General features: G+C 44.1%; 3 protein-coding genes across 3 annotated transcripts; 2 read left to right on the top strand and 1 right to left on the bottom strand.

Annotated features, from left to right (window-relative positions):
- Nucleotides 1-1,122: 1,122 nt before the first annotated feature.
- LOC101770516 (26S proteasome non-ATPase regulatory subunit 14 homolog) lies at nucleotides 1,123-5,564 on the bottom strand. The gene is made up of 7 exons (XM_004962015.2): nucleotides 5,407-5,564; nucleotides 4,029-4,239; nucleotides 3,771-3,948; nucleotides 2,625-2,706; nucleotides 1,921-2,097; nucleotides 1,640-1,807; nucleotides 1,123-1,530 (listed from the first exon to the last, which is right to left on the bottom strand). The coding sequence occupies exons 2-7, from the start codon at nucleotides 4,153-4,155 to the stop codon at nucleotides 1,339-1,341; spliced, it is 924 nt and encodes a 307-aa protein (XP_004962072.1). The 5' UTR covers nucleotides 4,156-4,239; nucleotides 5,407-5,564; the 3' UTR covers nucleotides 1,123-1,338.
- A 1,150-nt stretch (nucleotides 5,565-6,714) lies between these two features.
- On the top strand, nucleotides 6,715-11,407 carry LOC101770123 (RPA-interacting protein A). Its single transcript, XM_004962014.3, has 6 exons — nucleotides 6,715-6,955; nucleotides 7,336-7,428; nucleotides 8,865-9,078; nucleotides 9,290-9,366; nucleotides 10,229-10,345; nucleotides 10,694-11,407. The coding sequence occupies exons 1-6, from the start codon at nucleotides 6,893-6,895 to the stop codon at nucleotides 10,853-10,855; spliced, it is 726 nt and encodes a 241-aa protein (XP_004962071.1). The 5' UTR covers nucleotides 6,715-6,892; the 3' UTR covers nucleotides 10,856-11,407.
- Nucleotides 11,408-13,427: 2,020 nt separating this feature from the next.
- Nucleotides 13,428-14,118, top strand: LOC101769714. Its single transcript, XM_004962013.4, has one exon. The coding sequence runs from the start codon at nucleotides 13,534-13,536 to the stop codon at nucleotides 13,840-13,842; it is 309 nt and encodes a 102-aa protein (XP_004962070.1). The 5' UTR covers nucleotides 13,428-13,533; the 3' UTR covers nucleotides 13,843-14,118.
- Nucleotides 14,119-14,330: the final 212 nt, after the last annotated feature.

Genomic DNA, 14,330 nt, shown 5'->3' with positions numbered 1-14,330 from the left:
AAATGTGCAATAAACAGTACCCAGCTGCATTCACCTATCATTTTAGATCAACTTAGTTGTCTCCAGATCAACAACAGCTAACAGCTAAAGCATAATAGCAAGTAAGGCAACGTGGCAAGAATCAGAGATTAACGTTATCTAGAAAAGAAAGAATTCTTCCATCAATAAGAGCGCTATGCTCATGAAAGATCCTGCGAAGGAATTCCCAGCAATTTCCCAGCTATGCACCACCCTGAGAAGAAATTCAAAAAAGTTAGTGAAATAGCAGAGACAAATTGACGAGGATATGGAGCTCGTACGCGCGCTTGGTGTTGGTGGTCATGGCTGGCACCTTCGCTGCAAATACCGCGCCGCCGGGCCCAATCCCATTTCAGATCACGCCGATGCCACGGCGCCACCCTCGAGACCCCCGCACCCTCCGGTCCGGATCCTGCGCAGCGCCTGCCCCCAGCACGAAGCGGCCGTACACACTTCCCCTAGAGCCTCCCTATTTCGGGTAAAACCAACCCTTCCGCAGCCGCCACCACTGCCCCGGGTGGGAGGGTGCCGCCACCACGGCTGCCGCTGCCGCCACCGCCATTGCCACTACACCCTAGGCTCAACAACCTCAAAAACAAGAGAACTGGAGGCTCTTCTCCCGGACGGAGAACCAGTTCGTATTGAAAACCTAATCGTGAGCACATCGAGCAAACCAAATCTCCAGCAGATCCAGCACAATACCGCAGTCCCCCACCTAGATCAAGCGCCAAATCGAGCGGAGGACACAAGAAGCAAGAAACCTAGGGCGAGAGGGAGAGAAGAGGAAAAGGCGACGGCCGCCGTCACGGTGGTGGCCGTCGAAGATGTGCCACGCCGCCACACTGTCACCTCCCGCCGCCAGCAGAGCATTGTCTCCTCGCATCCGTGGCCAGGAACCGATCCGGGAGGGATGAGGTGGGATTGATTCCGAGCAAAGGAAGGAAGGATTGAAATCATTTCAGCCTAGGTTTAGTTCCAGACCAAACCAACCGAACAACAATTTTTATATTGGATTGTATTCGTTCCGAGCCGTTCCAATCCGCCCGATTGGGCTACAATCCAGGTCATTCCGGCCAAACCGAACGGGCCCTGATACGTTCCATATGATCAAGCGACAATCTAAATGTTTGATGCCCATACAGAACCACACCGAAGATGGTGCTACAGTAGATTATAAAAATTCTTAAAATATGATCTGTCCAAACACAATCGTAACTAGTATTTGGCTCACTGCATTATGGCAACTTTGATAAACATAAAGCCAAATAAACATAAAGATAATTTCAGTGCTGCATTCATTGAGGACACGCTACTACCAAACTAAAAGACAACCGTGTCGAGCATGGTCCCTAGGGTCTGAACTATGTTTGAAGACATCAAATTAGAGACGTGCTCCTCCAAATGCTTCTTCGCATCCTGGCGTCCCACGTTCGCAATCGCCAGTTTCTCTGGTGGCAGCTCATCCTCCTCTTGCACCGCCTTGTTATACTTCACAGCTAGGTTCAGCATTTCCTGCGCATGAGGCAAACAATGTGAATAACATATCATAAAGAAATCTCAAGTTTGCTGCATGGACTAAAGAGATCTTATCGATGGGATTCGAGGGCTGAGTATGACTTACCTGCACAGTCTGCTCGTTGGTTTTTGAATGAGTGTCAAACCTCTTCAAAATCAACCCATCAGTCCACTTCTTTTTGTGCAAGTTCAGCAACATTTTCTCCTCGAGCTCATTCTTTCGGTAGTTGATTGCAATGGAGTAGTAGTGCCTGTTCAGCCCATGGATAAGAGCCTGAAAATATGGGGACAAGCTAATTGTTAGAGAGAAATTGACAGTACAAAGAGTTAAGCTAATTGTTAAGAGAGAAGTCGACAGTACACAAGTTCAGAAGCTGGAGTACTCACCTGAATAGATGGCTTATTTAGGTGCCCAACATTAGATGTCGTCTGTCGTGGCTCCTGGCCAAGCATCATAGTTTGGGGGTTAATGAGACGAAATGCATCAATGACCACCTTCCCTTTGACACTTTGGATGGGATCTATCACAACAGCAACTGCCCTGGGATTTAAAGCTTCAAAACTCTGCATATCCAATTTTGATGTTAGACATATCAGTATATCATATAGCTAAATGTTAGTATGAATAATTTAGTACCATTTGGCACTTGCTGAAAATCAAAGCAGTAAAACAGGAATAGCCTTTGCAATGACTTAACTCTAGCACGATGCTAACATATCTATTATCACCTATTATTCTTGAAGTTGTTTAGACTCCTAAGCAGGGTTAAATACAGCACAGACATTGGCATGGTGCTACTTTGAATGACAAATCAATAACAGGAATACAGACTGGCCTAATCCTAGGTTGAGTGACAACTTTAAGGGAGAATGAAAATGTAAATGAAAGGGAACAGCATAAGACAATAAAAGCTTAGGAACCATGTGTACCATTTGAACGACTCCATTATCATATTCATATTTCATTATAAATACACTATAAATGTTTAATATATCGCCATGCAGTAGTGGGACGACAACTATCTCTGCGACTCTGCTTGCTGAGAAAAGTTAAAGATATTTTTACAACTTATGGCAGTGAGGCGGCATACCTGTTGAGTGTTGATGTCAACGCCTGAAAGCCAGCAACCAAAGCCAGGATGGGAGTGGTACCACCCTACAACCATTTCCGGTCTGTAAAAGAGACACAAATGTCAACAAAGGCATATAACTGATTGGCTACAAAGTAACTGAGAAAAAACTAGTATTCAGATAAAAGAGTGCCAACAAAAAACAAATATCATTGAGGGATATGGGTACCCCATGGGTCCCCACCGACCAGGATACTGGCCGGCCCAGGCAAGTGGGCCCGCCCGACCAGAACGTGCGGGCCAAGGACGTGAAGATACTTGGAGCGCAAGTCAAGGAGTCCGGGCGATTCAAATCAGCCCGGATATTGCAGGATACTTGTTGTAATCCAACTCGGGTTAATTTCCATGTAACAACCGACTAGATTAGATTGAAACCGACTTGTAACCCTAGGTCGTCAGCCTATATAAGGCGGCCAAGGGCGCCTCCCGAGGGCATCCAATCTATTCTTCGCACCCACGCAAAGCAATACAAACTAGCAAAACACAGGACGTAGGGAATTACTCTCCGGAGGCCCGAACCTGTCTAAACCTTCGTGTTCTCGTGATTACCTTTGAGTTCTTGATCTCGCCATCCTCCCTGCCTACAAATCTACCACTTGGGTAACCCCCTGGTAGACTACCGGGCTACTAAAATCCGACAATCATGAAACTATGGCCAACATTATTGTTGAAGGATGAGAAGTGATGCATCTTCTGTATACCCAAACGAAGAATATAGGACGAGGAGTGTGCCCATGTCAAGAAGATCCTTATGATGATCAAAATTTACCTAATGGAAATATTAAGGATTGTGCTTGGAAGCTAAGACAATATTGTTTTTCTCTAAGGTCAGTTAGTTTTAGTGGAACAGGTGAGAGCCGTAAATAGACACAATATATAATGAGTTCAGTTTTTCTAATGTGGCAACCGAGTAAGAGCGACCCAATTACACCAAACTGACAGGAAAAACTGATATGTGTTGGGGCTGCGGCGCAGTTCAAGTGACCTGATAATGCTTGTGTTATTAAGATTTAATCAAATAATACAAAATACTCGGGCAGTTCAACAAACCAAGTCTAGATTGGCATCAAATATGAACAAGAATAACACCATGATAAGCGCACACACCTTCCGGTCTGCTTGAGCATGTCAAGCATGTTGGTCTGGAAGACATGATCAACAGCCTCAACACTGACCCCAGTACCACTCTGTGGCATGGCGAACACATCCACCACCCTGACCGTGTAGTCATCCACAAACTCACCCAGCATAAGACCCATCACCTCCATTGGTACACCAGCCCTCCCTGTAGCACATCAGCATGGGTGATACAGGTTGAGCAGTCCAGGGACAGTAGGAAGGGGGAGAGGGGGTAGGGTTACTGACCGTGCTTGAGCATCTTGAGGAGTGCAAGGGAGGAAATGTAGACCTGCTCGGATGAATCGAGCAGCGGCGAGTCCGATGGTGGCTGTCCCATTCCAGAGGCGCCGAAGATCCTCTGCAGGCGCTCCATGCTGATGTGCTATCAAGAGACCGGAAAGCTTCTCAGCTGCTTGTGTTTTTCTTGTGTGGCTCTTTTTTGGGGATTGGCTGTTTGCTGTCCAGAAGCAAGAGGAAGAATCAACTCAAGGAAAATATTTATATGAGATTAGATGAAGGAAAGTAAAAATGATGTAAATCAGAGAAACAAACAATTTAGTAGATATCAGCCTCTGTTACCAGTCCAATTGTGGAAATCAATTAACTATCAAGCTACGATAACCTACAACACAGAGCCAGACATCAAAATCCATACAGATCCAACTACCAGAACTAGAATTTAAACTTGCCGCCAAGAACTGAAACATGAATCCGGAGATACTTCAAATATTATGAATATGCTGCATTGCTTTCCAACAAGTACTATACCCACAGATGCATTACATGATTACATGACGTAAAATGGACCAGTGCAACATTGCTTTCCATTGAATTGAAGCAAGGAATATGCTAGCAGCTAGAACATAGATGTGTCTTGAACAAATGTTCCCAACTAAATAGTAGCAGCTCCAGTCCAGACAAGAGTAAGCTAAGTCTTCAGTCTCATTGCCAAATAATAGGTTTTCAGATCACCTAAGTAACTGAACTCATCCTTAACACTTCTACAATTTCTTAAACACTATTCACAACAACTGGGCTTCATATATGTAAGCACCAGTAGGGTCTATGTGGCAATGACGTCAGCATGCTGAACAAGCCAAATCAATTCATATCAATCACTTGGGAGTACATCTATGATTACTACACTGTCCAGCTTAGACAGCACATAATCATGTAAACAAATAAAAAGGTAGGCCATGTCTTAAGGAGAAAACTGGAGGATAAACAATCTTGATAAGCATGCATGGCTGATATCACAGCACTGCAGCACACACTAAAGAACTAAACCATATGGATATATAGGCTTGCTCCAGCCTCAGTAGCAACAGTGAATGGTGCTGCATTTGGACTACTAAACAACAGAGGCATGCCCAGGTCGATCTCCTCTAGCAATAGTGGAATTCAATCAAATCAAGTACAGAGCAGCCAATATTTAGCGTATGTGCACTTGTGCAGTAGAGTTCGATGTCGATCCAGGACAGGGCTGGGGCGGAGAGAGACTTTAGGGAGTCTAAACCGGCGTGGAGGCGGCCCGCGACACGCGGCGACCTAGGGTTGCCCCTGCCGGCCTGCCGTGGACCCGTGGTGCGGATGGAGGAGGAGAAGGGAGAGGGGGCATAGGTACCTGCGGACCCCTGGAGGAGGCCTCCGGTGGAGATGCGCTCGTCGGCGACGGGGAAGCTCCCGGCGGTGGAGTTGTCGCCGCGATGGGGACGCACGCGAGCGGACGGTGACGGGAACGAGATGGAATCGGAGCTTCCTTTTTTCCGGCGAATTTTAGCCTTTTCCCTAGGCCGCAATGGGCTTCTCTAGGATTTCCAAATAGACCCAAACAGGCCGACCTAGAAACAAACTCAGATTCAGCCCAGTTCATCTTATCCAAATAGGCCCGGCTCCTCATCATTTTCTCTTTCTCGTCCGCGCGTGTAAGGGGACTTGTCACGTTAAATATTCGGAGACTGATTAAACATAAGTTAATTATAAAATTAATTACACAGATGGAGACTAATTCACGAGGTGAATCTATTAAATCTAATTAATTCATCATTAGCACATATTTACTGTAGCACCACATTGTCAATGTTGGGTCTCGACCAAACAATAGGTACGGTGAAGCAGTATGCGAAGACAATGATGGCTCAAGCAAACGTAACTGTAGCTAAGCAAACGTAACTGTAGCTATCCTATCGATGAATAGTACCTGTCTTAGGGGGACAATTTACCTCCTTTTATAGGGCCATAAAGTTACATTTCTGCATACCCGTTATACCCATACCCAACAACTACATCCCGGGCATATCCCGTACAAGACATTTCTGCATACCCGCTATACCCATACCCAACAACTACATCCCGGGCATATCCCGAATAGGATGTCGCTTTCAAAGTGGGATTACATTTTTAACCCTTTCCAAGATCCTTATTACAAAATTGACCCACAGTAATGCGGTCCCAGGGCTGTCCAGATCCCTTCCTTTCCTTTCCTGCTCGTCAGCTTCATCGGGACTAAGTATGCCTCCGTATGCTCTCCACCTTCATTGGTGGAAATCAGCTAACCTCCGGCTTTGGTCACAGGACCTCCCCGAAGTCAAGTCGCCGGGAGTTCCGTGGAGGCTTCAACTTCGAGGATCTTCACCTGCAAAATCACAGAACGGGCATCTTCGGACTAGTTAACTTTGGTTAATTGTTAGCTTTGTAAAAGAGTATAATGACGAGGTCAGCGTTGGTGTCAGGGAGAGGTCCGCACCATCTTCGTTTAGGGTGCGTTATGGGGCAGTTCCCAAAAGTCAAATCATGAATTAATTAGGGTTAATAAATTCATCTCGCAAATTAGTATCTGTGCAATTGATTTTATAATTAGTCTATATTTAATAATTCTAATTAGTATGTGACACAACCTAGGAGGTAATCAAGAAACAAACAACCCCTAACTTGTAAGGCAGGCCAGGCAGCGGCCGCAGACCTGCAAGCTGCAGTCTTCCTCTCGGACTCGGCGTCCTCAACGACGCACGCGGCAGCGACGAGCAGCAGGGCACGCGCGACCGACGGCATCGATAGTTTGGGCGCCTTGTCTAGCACCGATCGCCGGCGCGACCGCGGAGTGAGCCGCCATGGATTCGGCTCGGCCCAGCAGGATGCCCATCAAATCCCACCGCCCCGACTGGAAATCGGAGGTTCGTTGAGCTCCCATTATCTCACCTCGGTCGACGCGCATGTGGTTCCTGTCCGTATGCTGTAGCCCACGCGGTCAGAGAGAATTTGAGGCGCGATGCTACTGTTGGATTGTTGGGTCAGGACTTCTGGTGACGGTTGGGGGCGCCGGCGTGTTGGGCAACAGGTGTTCGATCGATTGCCGGAGTGGGCATGCGCCCTAGAATTGCCTGCGAATCTGTGATACGTTGTGAAATCAGGATTTACCTTTGTCGATATGGCGGCTCTGGTTGAATACCTTACATATTGATCATCTGCATTGCATAGTCCTCTTGAATTATTGCGTACCTTGCTGTCTATCACCTGAAAATTGTGCTTATCCCCTGTTATTTGCTTTCAACAGCTTAGGACAAATTGCATGCAAAGAGTTAAAAAGGACAGGATCAACTTGCTCTGGAAGTTTAGGGCACAGGGGTGGTTGCCTGCCAATGACATGGTATGGAAATGTTGTGCAATTCTTTCTTTTCTCCAGATTATTAAGTGCATTGCAGTTTATGTACAACTTGAAAATTGTACAAGATATGCTTATCTACCTGCTACATTCTTCCATATGCTATCAATGCACGCTCCTGGTTCAAATGAAAATTAAGCTCGGCATGAATTTAATTTCTGTGGACAACGTAGTTCCTAAATCATTATGCTATGCATTTTCCTGCATCTGGATGCTTACCGTGTATAGCTATTAAATACACTGGCAGTCTGGCATTCAATTATGTTATTAGAATTTAGAAATTATCATACCATTTCTTCCAATCTAGTTGTTTTCTTGTCTGCCTAAGGTGGGCCTTCTACATCAGCTAGCTTAAAATTGGCATTCAATTGTGCTGTGCAATTCTTAGTATCAGATTTGGTCTGTTGCAGGTGTTGTGTGATTTGCAATTTATGGATACAAGATATTTTTCTTTACATATTATATGCTTCTCTGTTTATCAATTCACGTTCTTGGTTCAAATGTAAAGATATTCAGAATGAACTAATTTTCATTGATGTCGTTGTTCTTCCCCCTGCATCCAACAGGTTGCTGTATTGCTGAATGCTTTGTCCTATTAAACTAGCCATTTCAAACATGTCATATTTAGATTTATTATAACTTTTCTTTCCATCTGGTCTCCTTATTTACCTGAAGTGGACAATCTAGGTCCTCTGGTTTGAAACATTTTTCTTTTGCGTTAAGTTTTTTTTTTTTTTCGAACACGCAGGAGAGCTGCGTTTCAATTTATTAAGAAGAAAAGGGGTTTGAGAAACCCAAGGTACAGCCAGGTTTTTAAGGAAAAAACCTGAGCAGAAAAAACCATCATCTTACACAAAAACTAATCACCTGTTACCAGAGGGAGAGACCAGACCCAAGCTAACACTAAGCTAAGGTGCCAGGGCAAGGAGATGAGAAACTCCTCTAGCACCAGCAAAACTCCACAAAAGCATCTCTTCTTTGACAACTGCCATAACCCCATTTAGGCTTGGATAAATCCCATCAAAAACACATTGATTTCGATGCTTCCAAATTGACCAAGCTCCAAGAATGATGGAGTTCAGGCCCTTTTTAACTTGACTTTCTACTCTGTTGTGTTAAGTTTTCTTGCACATTGATAAAACATAAAGTGATAATTAGTAATGGTATTGCGGAATTGTGCTATTATGAATGTTAGCCGTTTACACACTAGTAAATCACTGTCTAATTCTGGTTCGAGGTATTACCATTACTTTATTAAATATTCCTGTTTAAAAAAAATAGATGTCTCGAAGCTGGCCATGAATAATAAAATTGAAAAGTGTCCTAATCACCTACCCCAATTGAGACATACTTGTATAATCAGTACTTCAATATGTTTCCCTTTTTTTTTATCTGATTTATCTACATATGCCAACTGACAGAGAAAGGTCGAATCTGCAGTTAGGAACATTATCTCTGATGAGATAGACAAACTCAAACAGGCAAATGAAGGACAAGAGGACCAAAAAATGGATGTGATCTGGGAATACCAAGGACCGCAGGCTGCTAAACCTGCTGACATTGAAAGTGAAGACATATTGCTTGAAATGGAACGACTTCTTTATGAAGATCTTAGAGAAGAATTACTCAGAAAAGGTACTATACTTGTAACTTCTTCTAATTTTTCATCCCAGTTTTCTTTATTATCGAACTCTATCTATTTTGCTTGCCTTATATCTGAAATTTAGCTCCGAAAACAACCTGATCAACCTTTTCTTTCGTAATTGTTTAGTTACTGTTGTAAAGGTTTTTGCTCATTGGTCTGCATATTTTGTTTCGATTATTTATCAGTTGCTAACCATTGCAGAACTAGAGGCACTTGATGAGGAAGATGCATACTTATCTCAAGCTGTTTTTGATCATATGCAACTAAATGACAGTGGGGTAGGTTCACTGAGCATCGGTTTCAGAAATCTTCTTGATTAAAATAGACACTAGATATTTTCTGTATGCTCTTGTGACATGCTTTTTGTGCTTGGAGCTGTCTCTGTGCATGCCTACCTGGTCTTTTTAAGGGCATGTTATGAGTTCAATAATTTCCTCTATGGTTGTGTGCTTCTTGTGTAACTGTTGAACCTTTTTTACCATATGTTTATCTGTGTTCTTAAAATTGGACATTACACTTATATGAACTTGTAGATGTAGGAGGATTTCTTAGTTACTGCTCAGGTGCACAGAGCCAATATTAGGGCTCAGACATGCACCACATAGAACATCAGGCAGCTAAAACTAACTGGATACAGGAAATTACTGAACAGCAGGCATGTCTCATCACCAAAATACACAGTGCATCTATCCGCATCTATAGAGTTGGCCAGATGCACTTTATTATATAGTATTATGAATATATCTGGGCAAATTCCAAAACTGTAAAAAACTGAAAATGCAAAATTACTGTTTTGATTTAGTATATAGTAGTGTAGGAGCAGTTTGTCAATGCAATCCTAATCAACTAGAGTGAAATAAGTAGCCCATGCTTTTTGTGCTTAATTTGCATCTTTTATTACATCTCAGAAAAGCATGGTAGTATACTGATACCAAGATACGAACCTGTGGGTGTGGGTGTGTTGTTCTGAACTTAGTGTGCCGGATGGGTTATATTATTTGAAATCACATAAGCAGCGCATCTGGTTATATGACAACGGCAACCAGATTTATTCAGTTTCCCATTTATAAATGAGTCATCTGTGTTCTGTTTTCACCTTTGATTGCTCGGAGACTTAATGGATGCTATAATCTATGCCAGGGTGCCGAAAATGCTAAGATCTGGTGCCCAGTATGCAAAAAAGGAGAGCTACGGGATACACATAACCTCATATACTGTACTCTTTGTGATCTACGGCTTGACCTTGGAGAAGATAAGGTAGTTTATTTTTGCATCTTTGGAGGTCTCCTTTATAAATTTTTCTGAATATGCAGAAGAACTGCATATCATTGCATTGCATTATATAGAAGAGGAAGGGTACAAAAGGTGGGCTCAAGACCCACCTGCCAGCCATTATACAGCACTACAATTAGTGCAGAAAATAACGAAAAACACACATATTGACACTAGTGCACCGTATGAGCTACACATTAACTCCTATCATGGGGTTAAACAGGGCAGCTGTCCAAAGCCTGGGATAATTGATGTTCAGCCACGGGTGTTCTTTATAAATTGTTTGGAAAAAAATTATTCCAGGAAACTAATTGCTGCGATTTGTTCCATCAGATAACGCTGGAGTTCTTACGAGAGCGATTGGCTAATGCACATACAGAGCACTTTGACAGAGGATGCAAATCAGTGCCCAAGTTCTGTTTACAGACTATGTTTGGCCTGACTGCACTCTACATGCAGTGTGAAGAATGCAGCACTTTCGATATTGTGGTATAAGTGCTAGAAAGCTGACGTACATCACATAGGACGGGAAGGTTGAAAACATTACCTGAAGTTATTTGGTTGTTTCCTTTTAGATTATATTAGCTGTTAACTTATCCAAGAAGATGGATGTGCATCCGAAAAGGTGGCACACCCTGGTTTTTCTTCTCAGCGCCAGAACGCATCCATCCATGCCAGTTTCAACTTCCAAGTGAAAAAAATTGAAGAGACATATGTGTAGTCTCATGTATGTCAAGCTTGTTTTAATGTTGCCACTGGTCTACTTACTGTAAATATCCAGCTGACCGTGGTCAACATTTATTTGCTAGCTTACCTAGTTACTTGGAACCGTGGGTACTACATTGAACCAGTACTAACGGAAATGCACATTTATTTTATTTGAGCTTTTGATCTTCTTTTCACTTCAAAGCTCCAAAGAAGACAATTTCATTTGCAGTTTGTGCAAATGCTTGCTAATTGTCAGTTCACTATACATATTGTTACTGACAGAAGCTCGGGATGTTTTTCTTATATCCCCTGCTGTTTATTGCTGAGTACCTTAATCAATATCCCTTGCGATTATATATATTCCCATCTGTCGATTTTTTTTTTCAGTTTTTCCCTTGTAACTGAATGGCGGACCTGGCGCAGTGGTGAGATTTTTCCACTTGTGGCCTAAGTGTCAATGCTAGAATGATTAGTGGTAGCCGTGATATTTTCCAGCTGCTGGCCTGCAACCAATCCACAGAACTCTGCCACATGCATGCCACTATGGCAATCATGGCAATCTTAATTTCGTGATGGAACACCAAATCCTTTTCCATATAAATGTCATAAAGAATGGCTAGTGACTGGTCCAAAAGGCATTGGTTAGTTATAATCGGGTTCATGCCGACGAAACCCAGTTCTTCAAACTTGGCATGCTACTTGGAGCACTTCAAACAAGTCTCCGAGGTAAGAACAAGCTGCAGAAGTGAATTTCCAATGTCATATACATCTGATTTCTTTTGATAATTAAATAAGAAACGCGGTGAAATTTTCAGGATTTTTTTTTACGTTGTCATTTGAAAAACGAAAAAGGGTGATGTTGCTTTGATGGCCACTTCTCAACTGCCACCACCTATTGACTCATGTTCTGTTTCCAGCATGGTCAATCTTTTCTTCGGTGCCAGTGTGGTTAGTTACCGTATTTCAGTGGATGCTGAGCTCGGCCCGGCGATGCATTGAGTTCTCTACGATTCATGACATATCTCGTGCAAAAAAGAACTCGCAAGTTCTTTCTTTTTTTTGAACGAATGAGCACGAGACAATGCCTATTTCATTGATAGAGTAGGTTATTACAGAAGTGTTTCAAAGATGTTACTCTTACACGATTACTCTCTGGATGAAACACTCGCTAAAGCTTTTGCCCCTGCTAAAATCCATGTACCTGCTTGAACTCGCAAGTTCTTGATCCATTCAAACTTCGTCATGTAATTTTGGGGAACTAGGTATAGGTACAGTAAATACTGCAAATTGGGGATAGGTTAGGTAGATCAGGATATCTGAACCAGTCAATCAAGATAGCAGAAAACATATGCTTAAATCCTCTGCGTCAGGGTTGGAAATAAAAAATGTCCCCCAACACACGCACACGCACTTCATCCAACCTACTCCTAGGCAATAAGGAAGAAGTTAGGTACAATATCACAGTCGAAAAGACAGTGTAGCCATCTCTCATTGCAAGCGCCACTAATCTTTTCGTTATACAAGTGAAGTATAAGAGGGACAGCCAAGTAAAAGTCACGCACAACAGCACCGGTTGAAAGTTGCTGCCATGCCCCACAAAATAATCTGGGAAGAACTTTATCTAGCTGCTGACATCAATATCATGATCCGCAGTCACCAAGCAAAGGAACTTCGTTTCAAGTTTTTACCTTTCTCTATAACAAGCAAATCAACTCGACACAACACTCCATTCTTTGTCAATCATTCTTTCCTTCCAAGAGGCTGAAACAAGTCGACAAACTACAAGACTCGAACATGCGAGTATTTCAGAGTTTTTTTCGTGGCAAAGATCAGATCGATTAAATCAGTGAAGGCAGCAAGATGCTAAGGCGGAGATGATAGGAGACAGAGAGCGATTCGAGTAGACTGCACGCCAAGCAATGGACATGTTCTACGAGTAAGACAAAGTTATTTTACGTTTTTGTATTTATCTTAGAATATCTTCAATTGGAAAGGAAAGGTCGTCCAACTAATCGGCTGCCGGTACGCAACCGAAAAGCCACTACTACTACCATCAAATCACACACTTATTAAGAATCCAAATGGCACCTATCAGCAAACAGCCGAGTAGGATGCCGTCACACACAGTCACGGTCACGCGCAGAAGCCAAGTCGTACAAGAAATTTGTGAAGCAAGGAAAAGCAGAGGCTAATTCAGATGCGCGGACACGGTTGTGCTGGAATTTGTCATAAATTACGCTTAGATAGGTGTCTTTAAAAGTCTGTTTTTTATACTTAAAAAAGTAAAAAAACATATGATTTGACTGCTTCGATGCTTTATGTAATTAGCCACGGAAGAGAGTGTCCCATAAAAGGTCGGACCCGACCAAACCCAACTCCCCCGACCGAGACCCAAGCACCAGACCAAACACGAACCATTTCCCACCAACCCCTCTCCGCCTCACGCGCCGGCGATCCGCACGCTGATGGAGGGTCTCATCCCGCTGCTCTACAAGGCGATCAAGGACCGGCGGAGCAACGTCGCCGGTGGCGCCCCCTCCGCTGCCTCCGCGCCCGTGGACCTCGAGGACCCGGAGCAGAGGCGGCGGTGGCTGCAGCAGGAGCTGCGGTCCCCGGTCCACGCGGCGTCGGCGGAGGGCCCGCTGCTGCACCGGCGGAACCTGTCTCTGGAGGAGCTGGCGGGCGAGGTGGGGCTCTCGCACGACCGGCGGCTGCGCGTGCCGCTGCCCAAGGCCCGGAGCGTCCGCGCCTTCGCCTGCATCGGCGCTGCCTGATGACGCCGCCGCGCGCGCGCGCGTAGGCGTAGGTGTACGTTAGGCTCCGTTCGTGAGACAGTACAGTCAGCGAGTTCCTCAAGTTGTACAAGGTATATAGATGTGGCCGTATGTGTTGAGAACTCGAGATTGTATACAAAGTTACGAATTATTGCTTGCCTTTTCTTTTGGTTTGATCACGTTTATGAGAGCCAGCGCCCAGAAGTGGTGATCTTGTTTGTGATTCTTCCCGGTTGTTTGAGTAGTTGTTATGGATGCGGAGTTTTATTTGTCTCATATTTCTTTGATCTATGCCGGACGGGCAACGAAGCGCACACGACGTAAGTGCCAACCTGCTGGCAGGCGCTCCAGCAACAACTCCTGAACCAGATCCTGATAACGTGCCTGTACTCCGAGCTGAAACCCAGGCTACACCGGCCAATAGCCGGCGAAACAGGGATCCAGGCGTGCCACAGCTGCCTTCATCGCCGCCATCGCAACAGCATCTC

This window comes from Setaria italica, chromosome III (genome assembly GCF_000263155.2).
Source record: "Setaria italica strain Yugu1 chromosome III, Setaria_italica_v2.0, whole genome shotgun sequence".
Lineage (NCBI taxonomy): Eukaryota > Viridiplantae > Streptophyta > Magnoliopsida > Poales > Poaceae > Setaria > Setaria italica.
Note: the sequence above shows the minus strand (reverse complement) of the source record. Positions and strands in the feature narration are given on the sequence as shown.

Coding starts and splice junctions, on each gene's coding strand:
- LOC101769714 (XM_004962013.4), top strand. CDS start 13,534: ATGGAGGGTCTCATCCCGCTGCTCTACAAGGCGATCAAGGACCGGCGG.
- LOC101770123 (XM_004962014.3), top strand. CDS start 6,893: ATGGATTCGGCTCGGCCCAGCAGGATGCCCATCAAATCCCACCGCCCC. Junction 9,367..10,228: donor TGCAACTAAATGACAGTGGG/GTAGGTTCACTG, acceptor AATCTATGCCAG/GGTGCCGAAAATGCTAAGAT. Junction 10,346..10,693: donor TTGACCTTGGAGAAGATAAG/GTAGTTTATTTT, acceptor TTGTTCCATCAG/ATAACGCTGGAGTTCTTACG.
- LOC101770516 (XM_004962015.2), bottom strand. CDS start 4,155: ATGGAGCGCCTGCAGAGGATCTTCGGCGCCTCTGGAATGGGACAGCCA. Junction 3,949..4,028: donor CCTCAAGATGCTCAAGCACG/GTCAGTAACCCT, acceptor GATGTGCTACAG/GGAGGGCTGGTGTACCAATG. Junction 1,531..1,639: donor CCAACGAGCAGACTGTGCAG/GTAAGTCATACT, acceptor CCTCATGCGCAG/GAAATGCTGAACCTAGCTGT.